Genomic DNA, 19,946 nt, shown 5'->3' on the forward strand with positions numbered 1-19,946 from the left:
ACAGTTTCCGCAACCTTCCCGAACACTCGATAGTACTGTATACCATAACTTTACATTATCAGCATGAAAGTATGCAGCCGTTCACTATGGACCACAAGAACATTACATTGAGTTCCAAATAACCCACTGTGTGTATAGGCGCGTACTGGTTTTACACCAGGCTTCAAACCAGCATGGAGGTATACTGAGCAAAACGATTTACGTCTACCGTAAAAATGCAGTAACACAACGTTTGCTCAAATCTGGAGGAGTATTCTGATTCATTTCCCACAGCCATATCTTCCCAATGTTCACGTATGCGTTATACAAATACTGCACTCAAGAGAAGGAGGGGGGCGGCGAGGAAGAGAAAACTTTATTTAACGGCAAAATCGAGCTGATTAGTGGGCCTTGTCCTCATTCCACGACAAGAGAGTATGTGTAATTTTCTTCAATTCATAGAACACCATCCCGAGTAGACCAGGATTTGTTCTTTACCCCTGGAGGGATTGGAAAACAATAAATAGCTGCTTGTAAATATTAATCGGTTAAGGTTCTTGTTATTTATGCATGCATATTTTTATTGCGTTTTCTAGCGAGTGTATATGAAGCCGTCAACACCGTAATCATGTGATAATTGTTCTGGTTGAGAGTCAGTTCATTATGATAACCATGGCTACGGTAGAAATTCTGAGCACAAAAGGCACCCCCGAGTACTCTACACGACGTTGTCTGAGGCGCGATCGCAGTGGCGTAGCAAAAACCTTCTCCTTGTATTTGGATGTGAATAAACAACGTACGCTGCGGATATTCACCTTCTTGCACGCAGCCATAGCGAACGCCAATTTCTGAAGAAGAGAATGCATGCCATACAGTCTGAATAAAATATCTACGCGATATTTATGAACCTACCAAACATCCCCAAACCTACTTAAAAAACGTTTGACGGTGCAGAAAAATTAATGCGTCGAGAACCGAAAAAAAAATATTACTGTGATACCAGTAAACAACAACGAAGGATATAGAAGCCTAGCTGCTTTATTTTCTGCTGAACGATGTGCATATAGGGGCCCGCTGCTTGGTAAGTAGCATTAAACTGCCGAGTCTTCATAAAAGCATCTAAAAAATACTGTACGGAAGCCAACACATTTTCAATACTCATCGAGGAGCTCTGAGCGCTGAACCTCGCGAAGAAGCTAGGAAGGACGAGTTACACACGATCTTCTGACTGATGCTCTGAAGAAAGTTGTTTTCTCTCTCCTCGTGTGTTGCAAACTTTTGGGGGATACAGCTTGAAGTCATTCGGATGTGTCAGAAGCTGGCAAAAAAACTGAATTACTGGAAATACACTTTTTACTTCACTTAAGTATCAAAGCGGGCAATTTCTAGCACTGGCACTGCTGCCCCTCACAAGGGGAGTGTAGCAGACGACAGCGGCGCGAGTCCCAAAGCCAACGTCAGGAACCAGGGGGCACCCCTCAAACATCTCCCCGCCAATAAACAGACCTGTGTACGTGACTGTCGGACGAATATCGCCGGGCAGAGCTGCCGTAGCCGTGTCGATTAGGTGTTGGAAGCTGTTTTGCCAATGCCCCTGCGTACTGATCTCTTCAGCCACCTAATTCAAAAACGACGAGGGCGTGATGCAGGTGCCGCGAGCGTAAATTGCTGCCACGGCTAGAGAACGACCCGCGACGCTAGATACAGTGGGTGGAAATACGCGCGCTCGAAGCATCCGACCGGTCCCTTACAGGTCCGCCTACAGATGTGAACACTGCGGCGGAGATTCGATTTCCGCTCTCGTAAGCAGCAGTAATGACCGTTTTTAATGGAATTTGACATGGCAGTATTAACTCCTTTCCCGTATATGCTGCCTTGTTTGGGACTTCAGCTCCGTTTCGTACAGTGGTAACAAGCGGTCGCTCGTGCTATCTGCGCCGGCCTGCGCCACTTTGCGGCCGTGGCCAACGCACCCGTAGCGACCTTGAGGCTCACTCAGCACGCTTTTCGTGTCTCCGGCGCGTTTTTCTGTCCAGTGTAATTGAGAGCAATAAAAATAGAGTACCAACAAGCTTGTGTTACTTAGAGTGAAAAGAGCACAGGCGTCGCTACTGTGCCCCACCCCGGCAAATTAAACCCAACATCGACCTGGCTTCATAAAATGTATCTCAACTAATCGCGTCTGTGTTCAACGTGCGGTGGGTTAGGTGGGATCAGATATTTTTTCATTGACTGCCCAGTGCATGCGATGTAGCGCTCACCTTTAAATAACTTCAATGCAGAGGTGCCCCGCATTCCTTTTTTGACCGCAAAGTATACCAAAAAGGACACCCAATCGGTAGAAGGGATATCTTATCCCAAACCTGTGAAATGACACAAACCTCGACGACGTTTTGTGATTGGCTGCGAATGGTCTTACGAGGCGCCGCTCGTGCAGAGCAATTGTGGGCGCGCCTCGCAAGACTTCGTCCGCCCGCTTGCTAACAACTAAACTCACCTTCGTCACGGGCATGCTCATCCCCGGCTGGTACTTCCTGTGTTCGCATCTGGTATTATTGGCTAGTCTGCCGGCTGCCGGCTGATATGATGAAGTATTAAAAGTAGGAGTTTACTTTGAGGCATGCTCTTTTTCGAGTAAATTCCGGGGATGCTGCGTTTGATATGCAGGAGCGAAAGCGTCCAGGGCGGGAAATTAGATGGCACTGCTCCTGGTGCCTGGGAGGGAACAGAATGACTTAATGCCCCGAGTGTTTGCGCGAAACCCAAATTGCCATTTCCAATCGTACTTGTTAGTTCAATGTTTTTGGCGTGCAGCTGATGTTGCAGATGTATTCGCACAGTTTTTTAGTCAAATCAAGTCGAAAGGCAGACAGCCAGCTTCAGCGATCGTACCGAAGCATGACGACCCTTTCCGGAGGCCGAATAAGATGCGGAGGCATTTGTTTCTGGCCGCATCCAGCTGTTTCTGCTTGTGGGCGAAAGCTTCTGGAGGGCAGGGGGGGCTGCCTAGCAGTAGGCCGTCGACATAGGCTTTGCTGAGCAGTACCATAAAGCGAATGTCACTCAGCTAGTCACTGCTAGGGAGATACCGACCTTATCGCCATGTATGAGACATCAGCAGAACAGGTCTACCTTACTCAATGGTCCACCTTTTTTGCGTGTCGGTCACTGAGATCGCATGAAAAAAAGCCACTTTCGCGCTTCCTAAAGAACAGTGGAATACGTATATGAATAAAACTACATTGAACAAGATTTCAGTCCTGATACAAACCTCTAGAAAGAAATCAACCACAGCTTTGGCTTGAACTTGGAAGTGGGGGGGGGGGGGGGGGGGCATTCGGTAAGCACTCTGAAGTAATGCTCAGCAATCAGCCTCCGTTACTATACAGTGTGCGATACAACCACTGTGTATTCCTGTAATAACCTATAGGCCAGCGCATTTGTTTTCCCAAAATGTAAAAACGTCGGCCGAAGGAACCATGGACACCTTAGAAGGCAGGTTTATGGAAATAAGGCTTATTGATACTGACCCGGACATCCTCAATTAGGGATACTTTGGTGTTGCTAAACATTCAGATGAAGAATTGCAGTTGGGTCGTCCACGTAGCGATGAATATTGACATGGCGTAATAGACCCAGGAAAAAATGTTTGTACGGGGATACGGTACTAGAATTGGTTTGAGAAAATTTGTGAATAGAAGGGTAATAAATCAGATAGCAAAGTGGATTGAGGCAGAGGTGACCAAGTGTAACTGCAGGACAAGCGCTGGGCCTGCACAGGACGTAAGCGGGATAAGGACATTTAATATTAATCTTGTAACTGTTAGTGTCGCTGCTTCTTTTGTCACTACAGTAATTTATTTTTTATGCTCAAAAGCGCTGCCAATATTTGTTTTAGGAAAAGCTGCCTACATTTCACTCATTGCTTAAATCCTTGGTTTTCCTCAGTAACCCTAAAGGTTACAAGCGTCGCCTTAGACAAACGGTACAGAATCTCACCCAACGCAACAAAGATGTTCGCTCACAAAAACCGCAAAAAAGTTTTTATAAAACATTTCTTGGCACGTTTATCATTCCTGAAAAATATAAAGGACGTGGGGTCAAATCAAAGAAGCACTAATAATGCGTTTGTTTACTGAAATCCTAACTAAAGGAAAAGTAAAATTGAATACTGGTGCTCCTCTTGCAGTCCAGTGTACTTACGGTGGCACTCTGGCTTATCCGGGTACTTTTCCTGGGGTACTGTTGAGTAAGGCATCCAGATGCCGTTTGCGTAAGGTGACGGGATGCATACGAGCTGCCATGGTCCTTTAAGCCTGAAGTGGTCGTCGCAGTGGTAAGTAGCTAACCGACCTTTCGATGAGACGTTGTATCCGCCATTCACCAGACGTGGTGGCGGCGCCTTACAGGGTTTGTCTCCGGGAAACGGCCCCTCTGCGCATGAAGTACGTTATAAAAATAATTATTTTCAAACTTCTGTATAAACCAGTCAAAACCTTCTCGTTCATTGCATATACGGAAAGGGCATTTGACGCAGTGGGAGCGGTTGTACTTTGATTTTTAAGTTCGGTTTAAAAACTCACTGGAGCTTTATTTGTTGAACCGTTGACTGTGGTAGTCCCTGCAGTCATATAATTTACGATTACCGAAATTCCACAGCCTTATGTTACCTGTAATGTGCTGAAAATATAGAAAAACATGGTTGCCGCCTTACGACCAACTTCGGCTCACGCCAAAACGGCTCGAAACTCCTCTCAGGGCAATCCCAGTGTACAATAGCGTGCAATCCGAGTATGCAATACTTAAAGATAAAAATCCTTTATGGCGAAGCTGTATGTGCCGAAACGAAACGTCCGTCCGCGCGTACGAAGGTCCCCGCAGGAACCGGTGAGCACTGGCAAAAACAGTAGTAACCTAGTTGGACCGAAGTTAGGAGCAAGATGAGAGGGGATGCCTGTCTTTCAACTCGGAGTAACACGTGTTCGTGACGTACATACACTATCGCAGTGTCGGCGCGGAGAGCACATGCGAGAAGTGCAACGAAGCCCAGAAGGAAAGGGAAGGGCTAGTAATAAAACATGGTAAAGCAGCGCAGTAGAGACAGGACGTCAAGGAAGACAATACAAAGTACTAGCGCTCACAGTCTCCGAGTGCACCCTAGATCTTTGCAAAGGCTTGGTGCGTCGGGTAATCTAGAAGTCTATTGCCGCCTCTGCCTCTGTGCTCCACATTCCGTTCCACTTTTTGAAAAAACAAACAAGTATTTTGCTGTTTTAGGGACTAGGCCAGCCGTGAATAGTTTGAAGCGCGGTGTATTGTAAAGAGATGTAACTCTGCAAGCAAGATATCTAGGGTTTGTCAAAAAAGGAAAATGATTTTCGAAATGCGCACTTGCCACGTGCGTAAAAACTGAACCACATGACTTCGTAAAAGAACACGTTTCTTGAGTACTTGGTCCAGGTTGGCGCATGCGCTGTTTGTGCTTGGTTAAAAATCAGTTGATGTCCAGTTATAGTCCTGTTAATTCTCTTCTTGGTCGTCCTGTCTGTACTGCATTGTTTTACCATGCCCCATTGCTCCAACCAACTAGTCCGCATTGAAGCAATGGAAAGTTCTTGTTCCTTCTCATTGTGGGTATGACGTAGCGCCGCATGGGAGAGGTGCACGGGCTAAGTGTGAGGCAGGAAAAGGAGAGGGAACATAGCGTATGAAGAACAGCTCAGCGAACAGAGGGGTGACTCCGCACACCGCCGCATTGGCGCCAAAACTTTGCGAGGTGGGTCCCGCGACGCGCAGCACAAGCGTCCGCATCGGGTCTACCTGACAGCCCGTCCATTGACGGGGATTTTGCGAAGCCTGATGGGGGACATTTAACATATCTATTTTAATAAACCTGAGTCAAACTTGTCTTTGTCTCAATTGTTTGGCATAAAGAGCAGGGTAAAGTGACACGCAGTTGCGTAACACAGTTCAGAAACATTTTGATATAGCCGTAAAAAACTTCACATAAACACCCTGGCCACATCTGTTCAGCATCGCTGTTCCACCATCTCAAAAGGGGGTAATGGCACTACATTTTTTGTTTCATAACTCACAAATCACACAGGTTCAACACGTTTGCCAATTCGTATCTTCTAATCTCAGTGCAGGTTTTGCTGTGCGTCGTCATAGCTGAGATCAGCAAATGTGGCGCAACGTTGCGGAGGTACCCCTAATTGTTTCGGTGGCTCTGGAATCACACCAGCCAAGTTCAACTCCGGAAACGAATAGCGGCCGCATGGCGAGGAACAGAATGTAAATGTAATTCATCGGCTTATGCTCCATATTGGATGAGAATGGAAACAACACTAGCTTTTCGCACCTACTATATGTATATTTCGCAATGACCAACGCATGAGAACAAAATATTTCCGGCTGCGGCAGCGATCGTTCAGACCGAAGCCATTGATCGTCGCTCTTGGTGTCTTATGGGATAATGCGAGCCACTGTGTAATATTGACAGTTTTGACAGCCTATCTACACCCGTCGAAGGGCTAAGACCTCTCTCACAGATCTCCAATTATCCCGGTCCTGTTCTAACCGCGACGAATTTATCCCCGCCAACTTCTTGATATCCTCTGGCCTCCTAACTTCCTGCCGCCGCCTGCCACGCTTGGCTTCTCTAGGGATCTACTCTTTTACTTTTAATGACCAACAGTTATGCCTTCGCTCTACATGCCCTTCTTACGCCCATTTCTTCGTCTTAATTTCTACTAATATGTCCTTAACGTGCATTGCTTTCCTGAGCCCCATACGCTCTCTTATTTCCCCTTAACGTTCAACCTAGCATCTTTATTTATTTATTTATTTATTTATTTATTTATTTATTTATTTATTTATTTATTTATTTATTTATTTATTCATTTATTTATTTATTTATTTATTTATTTATTATACCTTACAGGCCCATTGAAGAGCATTGAGTAAGGGGGGTTACATTTTTGAAAGAACACCAAAAAAAAATAGTGGGGAAAAAGAAGAAAAGACAAGTACACAATATAGAGTTTGGGTAATAGGCTTACAGACGTAAATGAAACACGTCATACACGTTTCTAACAGACAATGATCACAAACGCACAGGGTTTTTGGGGAATAAAAAACATCACAAAAACACAAATACAAGGGGGAAACACCCATAAACAGTAACAATATTATTCTAGCAATTCATCATTACACAATTACTAGAAAAATGTCGGTGCAGATTATCGCTAAAGCCATCTTGACTAAGTATGGATGCAATTTGGTCAGGAAGATCATTCCAGTGCATGATTGCTCGATGCAATGCAGATGAATTGAAAGCAAGCGTCTTGCCAAAAATTCGCGTGAAACTGTGACTATTATGAAGGCATCGTGACGTACGTACTGGGGCGTTAAGAGGAAGTGGGTTAGGTGTGACGCGAACTATGTATTTATGAAAAAGGCATAATAGCGCGATAGTGCGACGGGTATCTAGCGGCTGAAGTGATAACTCTTGTTTGATTTGGGTGACGCTAAGATGACGGTTGTACTTGCGTGTAATAAATCTGGCGGCTCTGTTTTGAATAGATTCCAGCTGGACGATTAGGTAGTTTTGGTGAGGGGACCAGATCGCTGACGCGAATTCTAGCTGTGAACGAATAAAGGTTAGATACGCATGTTTGCGGACAAGGGCTGGTGCGCATCGTAAATTTCGTCGCAAATAACCGAGCGCTTTAGAAGCCTTTGCGCAGATGGCGGAAATGTGGGTACTCCAAGAGAGATTTGGTGTTAGATGAACACCAAGATATTATAGGAAGCGGCTTGCGAAACTGCACTGTGGTTGATGGAATAAAGAAAATCTGAATTATCATGTTTCCGACTAAAAGACATTACTTTGCATTTACTCAAATTAAGTGACATTTGCCATGTATTACACCAATTGTAGATTATGTTTCCGCTCCATTGCTCGCTTATTCACCTTCAATTTAAATTGAACCATTTCACTGACCCTCCAAGCTTCTTCTCGTAGGTGAGTACCGGTAAGATGCAGTTTTTACATACTTTACTCTTCAGGGACAATGGTAGGTTGCCATTCATTATCTGAGAATGCCTGCATATTCACTTCACCCCTTTCTTACCCTTCTTATTTTCTTACCGTTCTTATCTTTCTTACCCTTCTTATCTCTGCCTCATGGTTGGGATCCGGGGTCACTACTTGGCTTCAGTACGCATATTGTGAGCATTCGTGACCCCACTCACGGCGGTAATAGATTCCGGAAGACTATTGCCGCACTTCGCCTTCATCTGTAGGTACTCATCAGCCCCGGCTCATGGGGGAGTGTTTCTTCATAATCTAATTACGTGATCATCATCATCGTGCGTTTGGGGTGCTTACGGTTAGAACGCCTCAATAAACGCCGTTCCTGGACCTCGTCTCTCAAGTGGCGGAGCGTCTGTCTCAGTCCCGCTGTGTACCTCTCCGTTCTCACGCATGGAGCTCCGCTTGCGTCGCCGTTTAGCACACCTGACCATGCCCATGACGCAGGAATCGGCCGACCCTTCGCCCCAGTCCTGTTCAGTGCATCGTCACGAGCCGTCAGCGCGATCATGCGAGCGTCGCTGGCCGTCGGGACGAAGATGCTGAAGCCTGGCTCGACAGCTACGCAAGGGGCGGTGCGTTCAACGGTTGGGACGATAAGCTCCAGCTCCGATACGTCGCTTTTCCCCTCTCGGATATAGTCGAAACATGGTATTTGAAAAATGCAAGTACAGTCATTGATTCGGACGGCTTCACTTCAGAGCTGCGCCTGACTTTCGGGTACTTGGTTGTACATACCGAATGTGCAAAGGAGAAACTTGGGGTCCGCCTGCAACGTCTGAATGAAATGTACACTTCATAAATTGAAGCCGTTCTTGCGCTCTGCCGCCGCGTTGACAAGGACATGACCGAGGCTGATAGAGTGCACCACATTCTGAAAGGTACCGAGCAGTTTGCATTCACCGCCCTAGCCCTCCAAAACGGTAGAACTGTTTCGGCGGTAACTGCCACTTGCCAGCATCTGAACGCCCTTCAGTCTTCGCGCTTCAGCCAGAAACACCGGTACGGCAGCTTGGAGATGAAGATCTTTACTCTCTTATACGGACCATAATCCGGGACGAACTCAACAACAATGTCCCCTTATGAGCACGCAACTCTTCCAACTCTGCTAAGACGCCAGGCCCACGAGAAATAATCAAAGAGCTCTCGTAGGTGACCAATCAGTCACATCCAGGTTTTGTTGCTCCGTTGGCCACACTGTCCTACTCCGAAGTTTCTGGACACCCACCCCTCCCACTGGCACCGGTAAGCCGTCATCACCACCAAAGGTGTGTTTCTGCGTTCCCTTCCACTCCTGGGCCACGACCGTACTACCCCACGCGGTGACAGACCCGTCCAGAGCCGCCGGGAAATCGACCCGCGTGTTTTTATTCTGGAATACGCCGCCACATCGCCTGAGTTTCCCGCCGGGCGCCATCAGGATGAACGACGTTGCTTTTACATCTGCAAGCGCTATGAAGTGAACCCCCGCTTGTGTTACATAGAACAAGCCTACCCGTCTCTGGCACGTCGTTTTCCACCTCCTGCTGACTCTGCTGATGTTCCTCGAAATGCTCGCGTGTCTCACCGCTGATCTCACTTCCATTTCCGCCGTTTGGTTTCACCCCTACGTCCCGTTGTGCACGATGATATCCACCACTCGGAAAACTAGTCATGTAGTTTTTTGGGAAAAACTGCATCGATTGGCACGACACAAACTCCTCCAGAGCTTCCGTGAAACTTGTTTGCAATGTCATTTGAAGGCATTTTGGTTAACGCGTTGGTGGACACTGGGGAAGTGTAACGATTATCTATGCTGATTTGTGTGAAAGGCTACGATAAGTGAACACTTCATACAAGGGTCCTCTATTGCATGGAGCTAACAACGCATCCCTACGACCGTCAGGACAGTGTGCAGTTGGCGTTTGTATTGACGGAGTTTGCTATCACATCCGCTGTGCCGTGCTTTCCCCGTGCCCTTACTTGGCTGCCGCTGGCCCACGATCAGCCTAACGGACAGGGAACATTCTGTACTCCCTAAAAGTTGTTCCCTTTGTCTGGTGTTGACTGGTGTTGACTATGTTGTACCTCCGCGCCACGAGCGCGTCCTTTTGCTTTCTGCTGGAACAGCTATTAACGGTGACATTCTAGCCATCCCTTCTGGGCCGTCTCTTTCCTAGAGGCATCGCCGTTGCTACCTGCCTCATCCGGTTTTCCCGTGGGCGAGCACTAACTCCTGTACACAATACTACAACAGAACCAGTTGTACTTCCGGGAGGCTGCACCATCGCTTCTGTGTCCGACAACGAGATCGCGATTCTTCCCAGCAGTTCCGCCTCAGCTCGCCCCTGCCCATCCCCGAAACCCACCACCCCTCAGTCTTCTCTCGAAGTCACTATGAGCCCCGACCTTACACACGCTGATACTCTGGCAATAACGGAAGATTAAAGCCAGCATCGGGGCTCATTTGATTCCCATTCCGATCTTTTTACCCAAACAACGACAGTCGGGCATCGAAATCAAACGGATGGGGCACCAGTGTTCGCCGCCACCCGTATCGTGTCTCTTCCTCGGAGAGAAAGGTTATTGAAGAAAATGTGGCTGACATGGTAACACGTCGTCAAGTCCGTGGTCCTCACTAGTCATATTGTCCCGAAGACAAGGACGATGCAGTTGTCTTGAATGAGAAACACGTTTATTGGAGCGAACTTGTGCTCCCCTAACAACTCAAAAGAATACAGAAGCGGCGAAGCAGCGGTCAACAAAGTGACTTGCACAGGCGAGTGTCGTCGAATCGAATGCTCCGGCGTCCGCACTGCAGGCTTTTTATCTTTCGGCGGGCGTGGTTCTCGAAACGTCGATTCGCATCGAGAACATAGTAGATCCAAGAAGATTATTCTGGGCTGTTCACGTTAGATCGGAATGCTCTCCCTATCACGACAGATAACACATGCGTCACAGAAAGAAAGAATGGAACACGCGCTTCCCTTAGCGCAGAGATAACACAGACCGCGCAGCCGGGCGGTAAAAGCAAAACACAAATAAACCAACCCAATGTATAGTTCGCGGCATTACCCCCCCTCTAAGAGTGCATCGACCCGATGCTAACATAAGCGACAGTCCGAAAATAAAAATAAAATTCGTTATCGACCGTAGAAAGGTTTTAAGCGAACCACGTGAACGACTTCGGGCCGCGTGCATCGTCGTGATGTTCCGGAATCACCATCGGGGATCACCTCGTAGGTAAGTTGGCCGACACGTCGTAGATTCTGGTAGGGTCCGAAATACCGTCGCAGGAGCTTCTCACCGAGTCCGCGTCGTCGGATGGGAGTCCAAACCCACACACTGTCCCCTGGTTGGTACTCGGCGTCTCGGCGTCGGAGGTTGTAGCGGCCCGCATCCACCAGCTGCTGGTCCGTTCTACGAACTCGAGCGAGCTGGCGGGCCTCCTCCGCAGGTTGAAGATATCCGTGGTCGTCGGCGTTGAGGTCGTCGCCTTCTACATGCGGAAGCATGGCGTCGAGCATCGTAGTCGGGCTTCTACCGTAGACAAGCTCGAACGGCGTCAGCTACGTCGTCTCCTGGATAGCCGTGTTGTACGCAAACGTGACATACGGGAGCACTTCGTCCCAAGTCTTATGTTCAACGCCAACGTACATTGACAGCATATCTGCGATTGTCTTGTTCAGACGTTCTGTTAGTCCGTTCGTTTGGGGGTGGTACGCCGTCGTTCTTCGGTGATCCGTGTTGCTGTAGCGTAATACTCTTTGCATCAGCTCCGCAGTAAATGCCGTTCCGCGGTCGGTGATTAGGACTTCCGGGGCTCCATGTCGTAGCACAACTTGGCTTATAAAGAACTTTGCCACTTCTTGTGCAGTCCCCCTCGGAAGAGCGGCGGTCTCTGCGTAGCGCGTCATGTAGTCTGTCGCTACGACAATCCACTTGTTCTGTGATCGTGACGTAGGGAACGGGCCTAAAAGGTCCATTCCAATCTGTTGAAATGGTCTCGAAGGGACAGCGATCGGTTGCAGAAGTCCGGCAGGTCTTGTCGGCGGCGTTTTTCGTCGCTGGCAGTCACGGCAGCTCCGGAAGTAGTGGGTGACGTCAGAGGTAAGGCCGGGCCAGTAGTACCTCGCCTTGATTTTTCCAATAGTGCGGGCTGTGCCGAGATGTCCGGAAGACGGGTCGTCGTGGCACGCTTCCAAAATTTCGTCACGAAGGTCCGCGGGGATGACGAGAAGGTAATTTGCTCTTGTTCCGGGGCTGAAATTCTTCTTCATGAGGACGGAGTTTCTGAGGCTGAATGCTGGTAAGCTGCGTTTGAAGGTCCTAGGAACGGCAACGTTGCATCCCTCGAGGTACTCGATTATGACGCGTAAGGTGGGGTCGGCACGCTGCTGGGCGGCTAGGTCGCTGTCCGTCACGATCCCGAAGAACGCGCTGTCTTCATCAGCGTCTTGTGGTGGTGGGTCGACGGGGGCGCGGGACAGGCAGTCGGCGTCGGAGTGTTTCCTGCCGGACGTATAAACGACTGTAACGTCGAACTCCTGCAGGCGCAAGCTCCACCGCCTAAGACGGCCAGAGGGGTCCTTCAAATTGGCGAGCCAACACAGCGCATGGTGGTCTGTTACAACCTTGAATGGCCTTCCTTACACGTATGGGCGAAATTTTGAAATCGCCCATATAATAGCCAGGCACTCTTTCTCAGAGGCAGAATAGTTTTTCTCCTCCTTCGACAGACCACGGCTGGCATAGGCGATTACCCTTTCGCAGCCGCTTTGCTTTTGGACAAGGACGGCACTTAAGCCTATATCACTGGCGTCCGTGTGCATTTCCGTTGCGGCATTTTCGTCGAAATGAGCGAGCACGGGCGGGCTTTGCAGGCGTTTTTGCAGCTCGCAGAATGCTTTTTCTTGGTCGTTTTCCCAGCTGAAAGGGGTGCTATCTTTCGTCAAGCGCGTGAGTGGCTCTGCAATGCGTGCGAAGTTTGCGACGAAGCGCCGGTAGTATGCGCACAGCCCGAGAAATCTTCGCACGCCCTTCTTGTCTTTCGGCCTTGGGAAGTTCGCAATGGCTGGAGTTTTTGCCGGGTCAGGTAGGACTCCCGCGGCGTTGACGACGTGGCCCAAGAACCTGAGTTCCCCGTATGCGAAACGGCACTTTTCAGGCTTCAACGTCAACCCCGACGTACGAATGGCCTCGAGTACAGACTCCAACCTCGCAAGGTGTTCGTCGAAAGTCCGGGCGAATACCACTACGTCGTCGAGGTATACGAGGCAGGTGTGCCAATTAAGGCCAGCTAGCACAGTGTCCATGACTCTTTGAAACGTCGCTGGTGCTGTGCACAGCCCAAACGGCATCACCTTGAACTCGTATAGGCCGTCTGGGGTTATAAATGCAGTCTTCTCTCGGTCTCCCTCGTCCACTTCAATTTGCCAGTAGCCGGTCTTCAGGTCCATCGATGAGACGTACTTCACGTGGCAGAGGTGGTCGAGGGCGTCGTCGATTCGGTGGAGGGGGTACACGTCCTTTTTCGTGATTTTGTTCAGCCGCCGGTAGTCAATGCAGATTCTTAATGTGCCTTCTTTTTTCTTTACGAGTACGACGGGCGCAGCCCACGGGCTTTTCGATGGTTGTATAATGTCGTGGCTGAGCATGTCGTCGACTTGAGTCCGGATGGCTTCCCGTTCGTGTGAAGAGACGCGGTACGGTGACTGCCGGGTAGGTCGGGCTCCATCTTCGGTTATTATTCCGTGCTTCGCTAGAGGGGTCTGACGTAGTTTTGCGCTCGACCAAAAACATTGGCTATAGCGACGCAGCAAAGCCAATAATTTGTTCCGTTGTTCTTGCGGTAGCGCCGGATTCACGTCGAAGGGCTGCGGGAGCTTGAAGGTTTCTACGGGTGTGCGTTCAAAGTCGGCGACCGCGATCACGTCACTTGCTTCTTGCGCTTCTTCGAGGAATGCAATTGCCGCGCCCTTGTTTAAATGCTGGTACTCTTCGGAGAAATTAGTAACCAAAATGTGGGATTGGTGTTCCTTGAAGCGCGCAATGCCTCTTGCGACCGACACACCACGGTCGAGAAGCACCCTTTGATCAGTGTCTACGATAGCGTCGACGTCAGGAGCAGCATCTTCACAGTACACTGCGACCATCAAGCTTTCGCGGGGTGGCAGGGTGACATGATCATCGGCAATCCTAACAGTCGGGGGCTTTCTCTGGTTGGACTGGCTTGGCGGCTTCGAGATGTCGTAGAGAGCATAAAGGCTTAGTTACCCCTCACCTCAACCAGATGTCGCGAAGACAAGGACGATGCAGTTGTCTTGAATGAGAAACACGTTTATTGGAGCGAACTTGTGCTCCCCTACCAACTGAAAACAATACAGAGGCGGCGAAGCAGCGGTCAACAAAGTGACTTGCACAGGCGAGTGTCGTCGAATCGAATGCTCCGGCGTCCGCACTGCAGGCTTTTTATCTTTCGGCGCGCGTGGTTCTCGAAACGTCGATTCGCATCGAGAACATAGTAGATCCAAGAAGATTATTGTGGGCTGTTCACGTTAGATCGAATTGCTCTCCCTATCACGACAGATAACACATGCGTCACAGAAAGAAAGAATGGAACACGCGCTTCCCTTCGCGCAGAGATAACACAGACCGGCGCCGCCGGGCGGTAAAAGCAAAACACAAATAAACAAACCCAATGTATAGTTCGCGGCAATATTGTTAGAAAAAAGACGGCTCCGTAATATTTTGCGTTGAATATTCGGCTTCAAACAAAATTACCCACAAAAATGTGAATCCAGTGCAACGAATAGATAACACACTAGACTGCTTACAAGGAGACGAATACTTTCCTAGCCTGGACCTCCGTTCAGGCTTTTTGCCAATGCGCAGGCATAAGTCCGACAAGGAGAAGAAAGTAATTGCCACTCACGACGGTCTATATGAATATAATGTCGTGCCGTTCGGGCCCTGCGATTCTACCACCCCTTTTGAGCGGCCGAGGGATGCTGGGCTCCGAGGACTAAAATGGAAAGCTTGCTGTTGTTACCTTGACCACATCGTTGTCGTCTTGTCGTCGACGTTTCATAAATATCAACGCGTCTGGGTGCAGTCCTCAGATGCTTCTCCCAAGCTAGACTTCAGGTGAACTCGAAAAAAATGTCGCTCACTAGTAAGGCAATCAAAGCGCTCGATGATGCTGTGAGCAAAAAAGGCATACGACCCGACCCCGACAAAGTATCTGCAGCGCTACACTTTCCTCGGCCGCTTCGAGTTATGGAGCTTGGATGATTCCTGAGGCTAGCATCGTATTTTTGTCGGTTCATCCGGAACTTTGCTACCACTGCATCCAATAGGAACCAACTCCTACGGGCGGGCCCACCTTACGCTTGGTCGAGTGAGTGCCTACATGTTTTTGAAGCGCCTAAATACGCTCTCGCGTCTAACGCAGTGATCAGTCATTCCGACGATACAAAGCCAATCATACTTGACACAGACGCAAGTGGGCATGGAAAAGGTGCCGTCCAGCTTCAGAGCGATTCTGAGCTTCAAGAGAGGGCTGTTGCTTAGGCAAGCCGCTCACTCACACCAGCTGAGAGAAATTACACCATGACTGAGCATGAGTGTCTTGCCGTCGTGTGGGGTATACAAAAGTTTCGGCCATACCTGCACAGTTGCCACTTCACAGTGGTGACTGGCCACCGTGCGCTTTGCTGGGTGTCCTCACTCAAAAATTGTCTAGACGCCTGGGCCACCTTATTCTACGGCTACATTAGTATAACTTTACAGTACCTAAAAGTTAGACAAGAAGTACCTTGACGCCGACGCCCTGTATCCGTGCCCACTGACCTCCCCTGTTTCTCCCGTTCTCTTGTTCTCTTGCACCCATTACCTCTGAATGCGTCGTCGGACTCCACGATTTGCCATCTTTGCAACGTGCTGACCCGTATTGTGGCCCGATGATTGATCGATTGACCGGCCCCGTCTCACCTCCAAACAGCCGTGTTCCCCGTCAACTGCAAAATTCCCAGCTACACCAAAGCGTGCTTTACCGCCGCAGTTATCATCCTACTGGACACAAGCGGGTCCCTGCAGTCTCTCGTTCTCCGGAAATCAATTTTGAAAGCGTGTCACGACGCAGCGACCGCTGGGCATCTGGCTTCGAAAAGACGTACGACCGCATTCGTGGTCGCTGCTTGTGTCCTGGCCTCCCGGCGAGTGCGGCTAAATACGTCATATCGTGCTCTGCCGGCTAGCTACAGCCTCTGCCTTGTCCGTTTGTGCCCTTCGAGACTATTGGGTCGATTTGTACTGGGGCCTTTGCCTTGGACACAGTCGGAATACCGGTGGATTCTCCCGGTTGTGGACCACTTGACTCGGTACGCCAAAACGGCACCAGTACGCTCTGCTAGAGCTATAGAAATTCAGCTATAGAAGTGCCGACTTTGTCTGGCGTTGCATAATTTTGCGCCATAGAGCACCACACGGCCTTCTCAGCGATCGCGCCAGGACTTTCACCTCCAGCGTACTCCAAGAGCTTCTACGTGCTTCCGACACCATTCACAAAACATCTGCCTACCCCCCCCCCTCCCCCCCAGACGAATGGTTTAACCGAAAGATTTCATAGAACCCTCGCGGGCATGGTTTCCATGTACATCAGCCCTGACAGTCCAAATCCGGCCCTCATCCTCCCATTTGTCACCTTTGCTTACAATACTGTAGTAAAATACACAACTGGATTTTCCCCGTTCTTTCTAATATTGGGCCGCTCAGCTTCCTCAAAATTCGACCCTACTTTCTTCTCTGCACCTGTTTCTCATGGTACGCCACTTCACGAGCAGTGTATTGCGGGGCTCTCCCATTGCCGCCGGTTGGCTTGGTCCCGCACTGAAGCTCATCAGGAACTCCGCAAAGTTCGGTACGACTCGTGCCATCGCCCTGTTAGCTTTCGACTGGGAGAAGAAGTGCTTCTGTGCACTACTGTTCGAAATTAGTGTTAGCATTCTTGACCACACTGGAGAATTCCGGATCACGATTCCCGCACTTCGCCTTCATCTGTACATACTCATCAGCAGCAGCCCATGGGGCAGTTTTCGTTAATTATCTATGGGCACGATCGTCAGCCTCGTGTGTTTGGGGTGTTTGCTGCTAGAACGCCTCAAACAACGCCGTTCCTGGCCATCGTCTCTCAATATTAGCTTGCCACCTCCACTGCAGCGCAACCTATCTCCAACCGCTGTCCTCTCCCGAGGCTATGAAGCACTACTTTTTTAGGGGCCCATGACGCTACTGTGCTTGTCTAGTGCACTAATCACGCTTTGAAACTCGTCCTCCGAGTTACTTATCAAAGCAACGTCATCAACAAATCTGAGGTTACTGAGAAATTCTCCATTAACGCTTACGCCCAGCTGTTCTAAATCCATTTGTCTGAATACCACTCGTAAACATGCTGTGAATAATGGAGAGATTGTCTCCTTGTCTGAAGTTTTTCCTTTATAGGTGTCTTACCGCTCCTTTGATCGAGGACTATGTTACCGCTCCTTTTATGGAGGACTTTATGGAGTACACAACTCTCACTAAATGATGTAGTCCTCTCTCCGCAATTTTCAATCTTTTGCATTATTGAGCGAGTGTGAACTACCGCATCTTCCCCTTTTAGTACCTGATCTTCACGGTTTATAACAAGACGTTGCACTTCTTCGGCCTTTTTCCTTAGTTCCTAAAAATTATTCCAAAATGTTCTCTGCGCGTCTTTACCATTTGTTGGTATATTGGAGACCAATCGCTCACTTTCTCGTTTATGTTCTTACTGTGCAATTTTTTGTAGTACCAGCTTCTTAAGGCGGTACCAATTCCACTTCAAAGTTATTTCCTCTGTTTGCATTCCCACTCGCTTGGCCTCCCTGTGCTCTCTCGAGGCTTGCTGCCTTTTCTTATAGCTTCCTTGATTTCCTTGTTCCACCAGCTTCTAGGTTTTCTTTTTCCTTTTCAGTAGTTGTGTTCTTTTGTGTTACTTATTGTTCCTTGAATAAAACGGTCAGTTCGCGGTACTGTCAATCTTTCGTAGGTTGTCTCTCGATTTCCGTCTCCAGGCTTTTGTCAATATTAGCTATTTGCTAATCGCCTAATTTTAAGCAGTGAACCTCCATTTTTGGGTTTTCGACCTTCCATTTTTCCGAAGTCCAAGTTACCCATTTATGGCCACTTCCTAAGCTTTGGGCTCCAATTTATTCTATTTCCAATAAAGTCAACCTGTCATAAACGTCTTCTGATAAGAGTCTGTAGGCTATACTGGACTGCTTTTCCCGACGTTTCTAAGTAACTTGTCCTCGTATTTATTCCCTCTGTTTACTATAATAAGATTTATGCTCCTCACACATATCCAGTACCATTTTGCCATTACGGTATGTGTGGCCATCCACGTCTCCAATATGGGAATTATGTCTCCCACTAGACTCACCTCTCCCGATTGTTTACCTGATCGAGGTCCCGCTTAATGCAGCTCACCAGTTTTTCATTCTTTTTTCTAACTTCACTATCGTCCTCTGACCACAAATAGGCTACTCCCAACAGCGTTTCTCTTTCCTCTATGGGGCCCATAAGACACACATGTTTTTCGCAGTTTTCGTTTACTCTGTGCCAAACGGCGCCGTGTTGAATAAGCATGCTGACCGCTCCTTCTTTCCTAGTGCCTACGGTTCTGTAACAGCCTTGCCATATATATTCGTGCATTAAAGGGGCTCTTTTAAATCTCGAAGAAAAGTTTCTGTAAAGGCATATACTTCAGTTTTTTTTTCGTTTGCTAGTTGACTGTGAACGTTTAACCCTTTTTTCCGCGATCTGTCCCCGTCCGTGCATGTTTATGTAGGTAATATTAGTCACTCCTGGCTTTTTCTGCCGGTTAATTTTTTCCAATGTTTCGGATAAGCGTCGGTCACTTGGGGGGCGTCACTTGCCTCTTCCCTCGCCTGCCTTGCTTGCCTATGCCCGTTTCTAGCCCTTAGTGCGCTCTGTGTGCTAACCTCGGCACTTTTCTTTGCGCTATATTTTCACCTCGATCGCATTCGTTTACCCCTGCCGCATTTTCACTGTGCGCTTCCGGGATGCTCGTGGCCTCCCTAAAAATGCTGCCTCCTGCGCAGCTAGGCGCATTCTCACCTGCTCCCCTGGACGCTCAGAGAAATCTACTCCGTCTCCAGCAAACATCTGGCGCCGGCCCGCTCGGTGCACTTCACGGTTGAGGTCAGCCACCTCAAAGTTTATCGCTTTAGCGAGCGTCCAAATTTCGCGGTTCGCTTCTATCACTGCCCTTGCTCTGTGGCCTCCTTTAGCCTCAACATCCGGCACCGTGCAGACCGCGATCTTGACGTAGTCTGAAATCCCCCCGAGTTCAGTTACTTCCATGGTCGCCTGCTTTTATATGCCTCGTCCTCTTCCCAAAAAATGTCGTTTTCTCCTCCCAGTATCACTACCAGGTTCTTGTCTGTCACTGTCTCCCACCCCCGCTCTTGCGCCTTTGTCATCACTACGTTAACCGTATTCCCGGGGAGTGTCCTAGCCTTAACCCTGTGGCCCGGCCCTACCCTCTTTGTTATCACCTGCTCTGCCCTGCACATGTTCAAATCGCCAAGGGGCCGTCGAGTCACCTTTGGTGACTCGACGGCCCCTTGTATTTTTTACTGCGCAGGTGTTTTTGCCACCGGAGCTTCCGTGCTGACTGTTTCTGCATAGCTCTTCACCGACGGCGACCTCTTTCCGTCTTCCAGGACAGAGTTAGGACCATCTCCGTGACCAGCGCTGTCAAGTCGCCATCGTCCTCACGTGCGGCGGCCCTGGCCTCCTGTGGTCCCGCCTCGGAGCCACGCACACTAACTGCGCCTGTCCCGTGACA

At 49.0% G+C, this 19,946-nt stretch overlaps 1 protein-coding gene across 5 annotated transcripts in view; it reads right to left on the bottom strand.

The window, feature by feature from the left end:
• LOC144153753 (complement factor B-like) overlaps positions 1-19,946 on the bottom strand; it is a 182,151-nt gene that overhangs the window by 156,172 nt on the left and 6,033 nt on the right. For all 5 annotated transcript variants that reach the window (XM_077685456.1, XM_077685454.1, XM_077685455.1 and 2 more), the window contains exon 3: positions 4,183-4,413. In XM_077685456.1, the coding sequence (XP_077541582.1) occupies positions 4,183-4,413 (231 nt within the window). The remainder of the gene's footprint in view (positions 1-4,182; positions 4,414-19,946) is intronic.

The sequence above is a fragment of the Haemaphysalis longicornis genome, unplaced genomic scaffold (genome assembly GCF_048455015.1).
Source record: "Haemaphysalis longicornis isolate Haplotype H1 unplaced genomic scaffold, Haemaphysalis longicornis Haplotype H1 scaffold_9, whole genome shotgun sequence".
NCBI classification, from domain to species: domain Eukaryota; kingdom Metazoa; phylum Arthropoda; class Arachnida; order Ixodida; family Ixodidae; genus Haemaphysalis; species Haemaphysalis longicornis.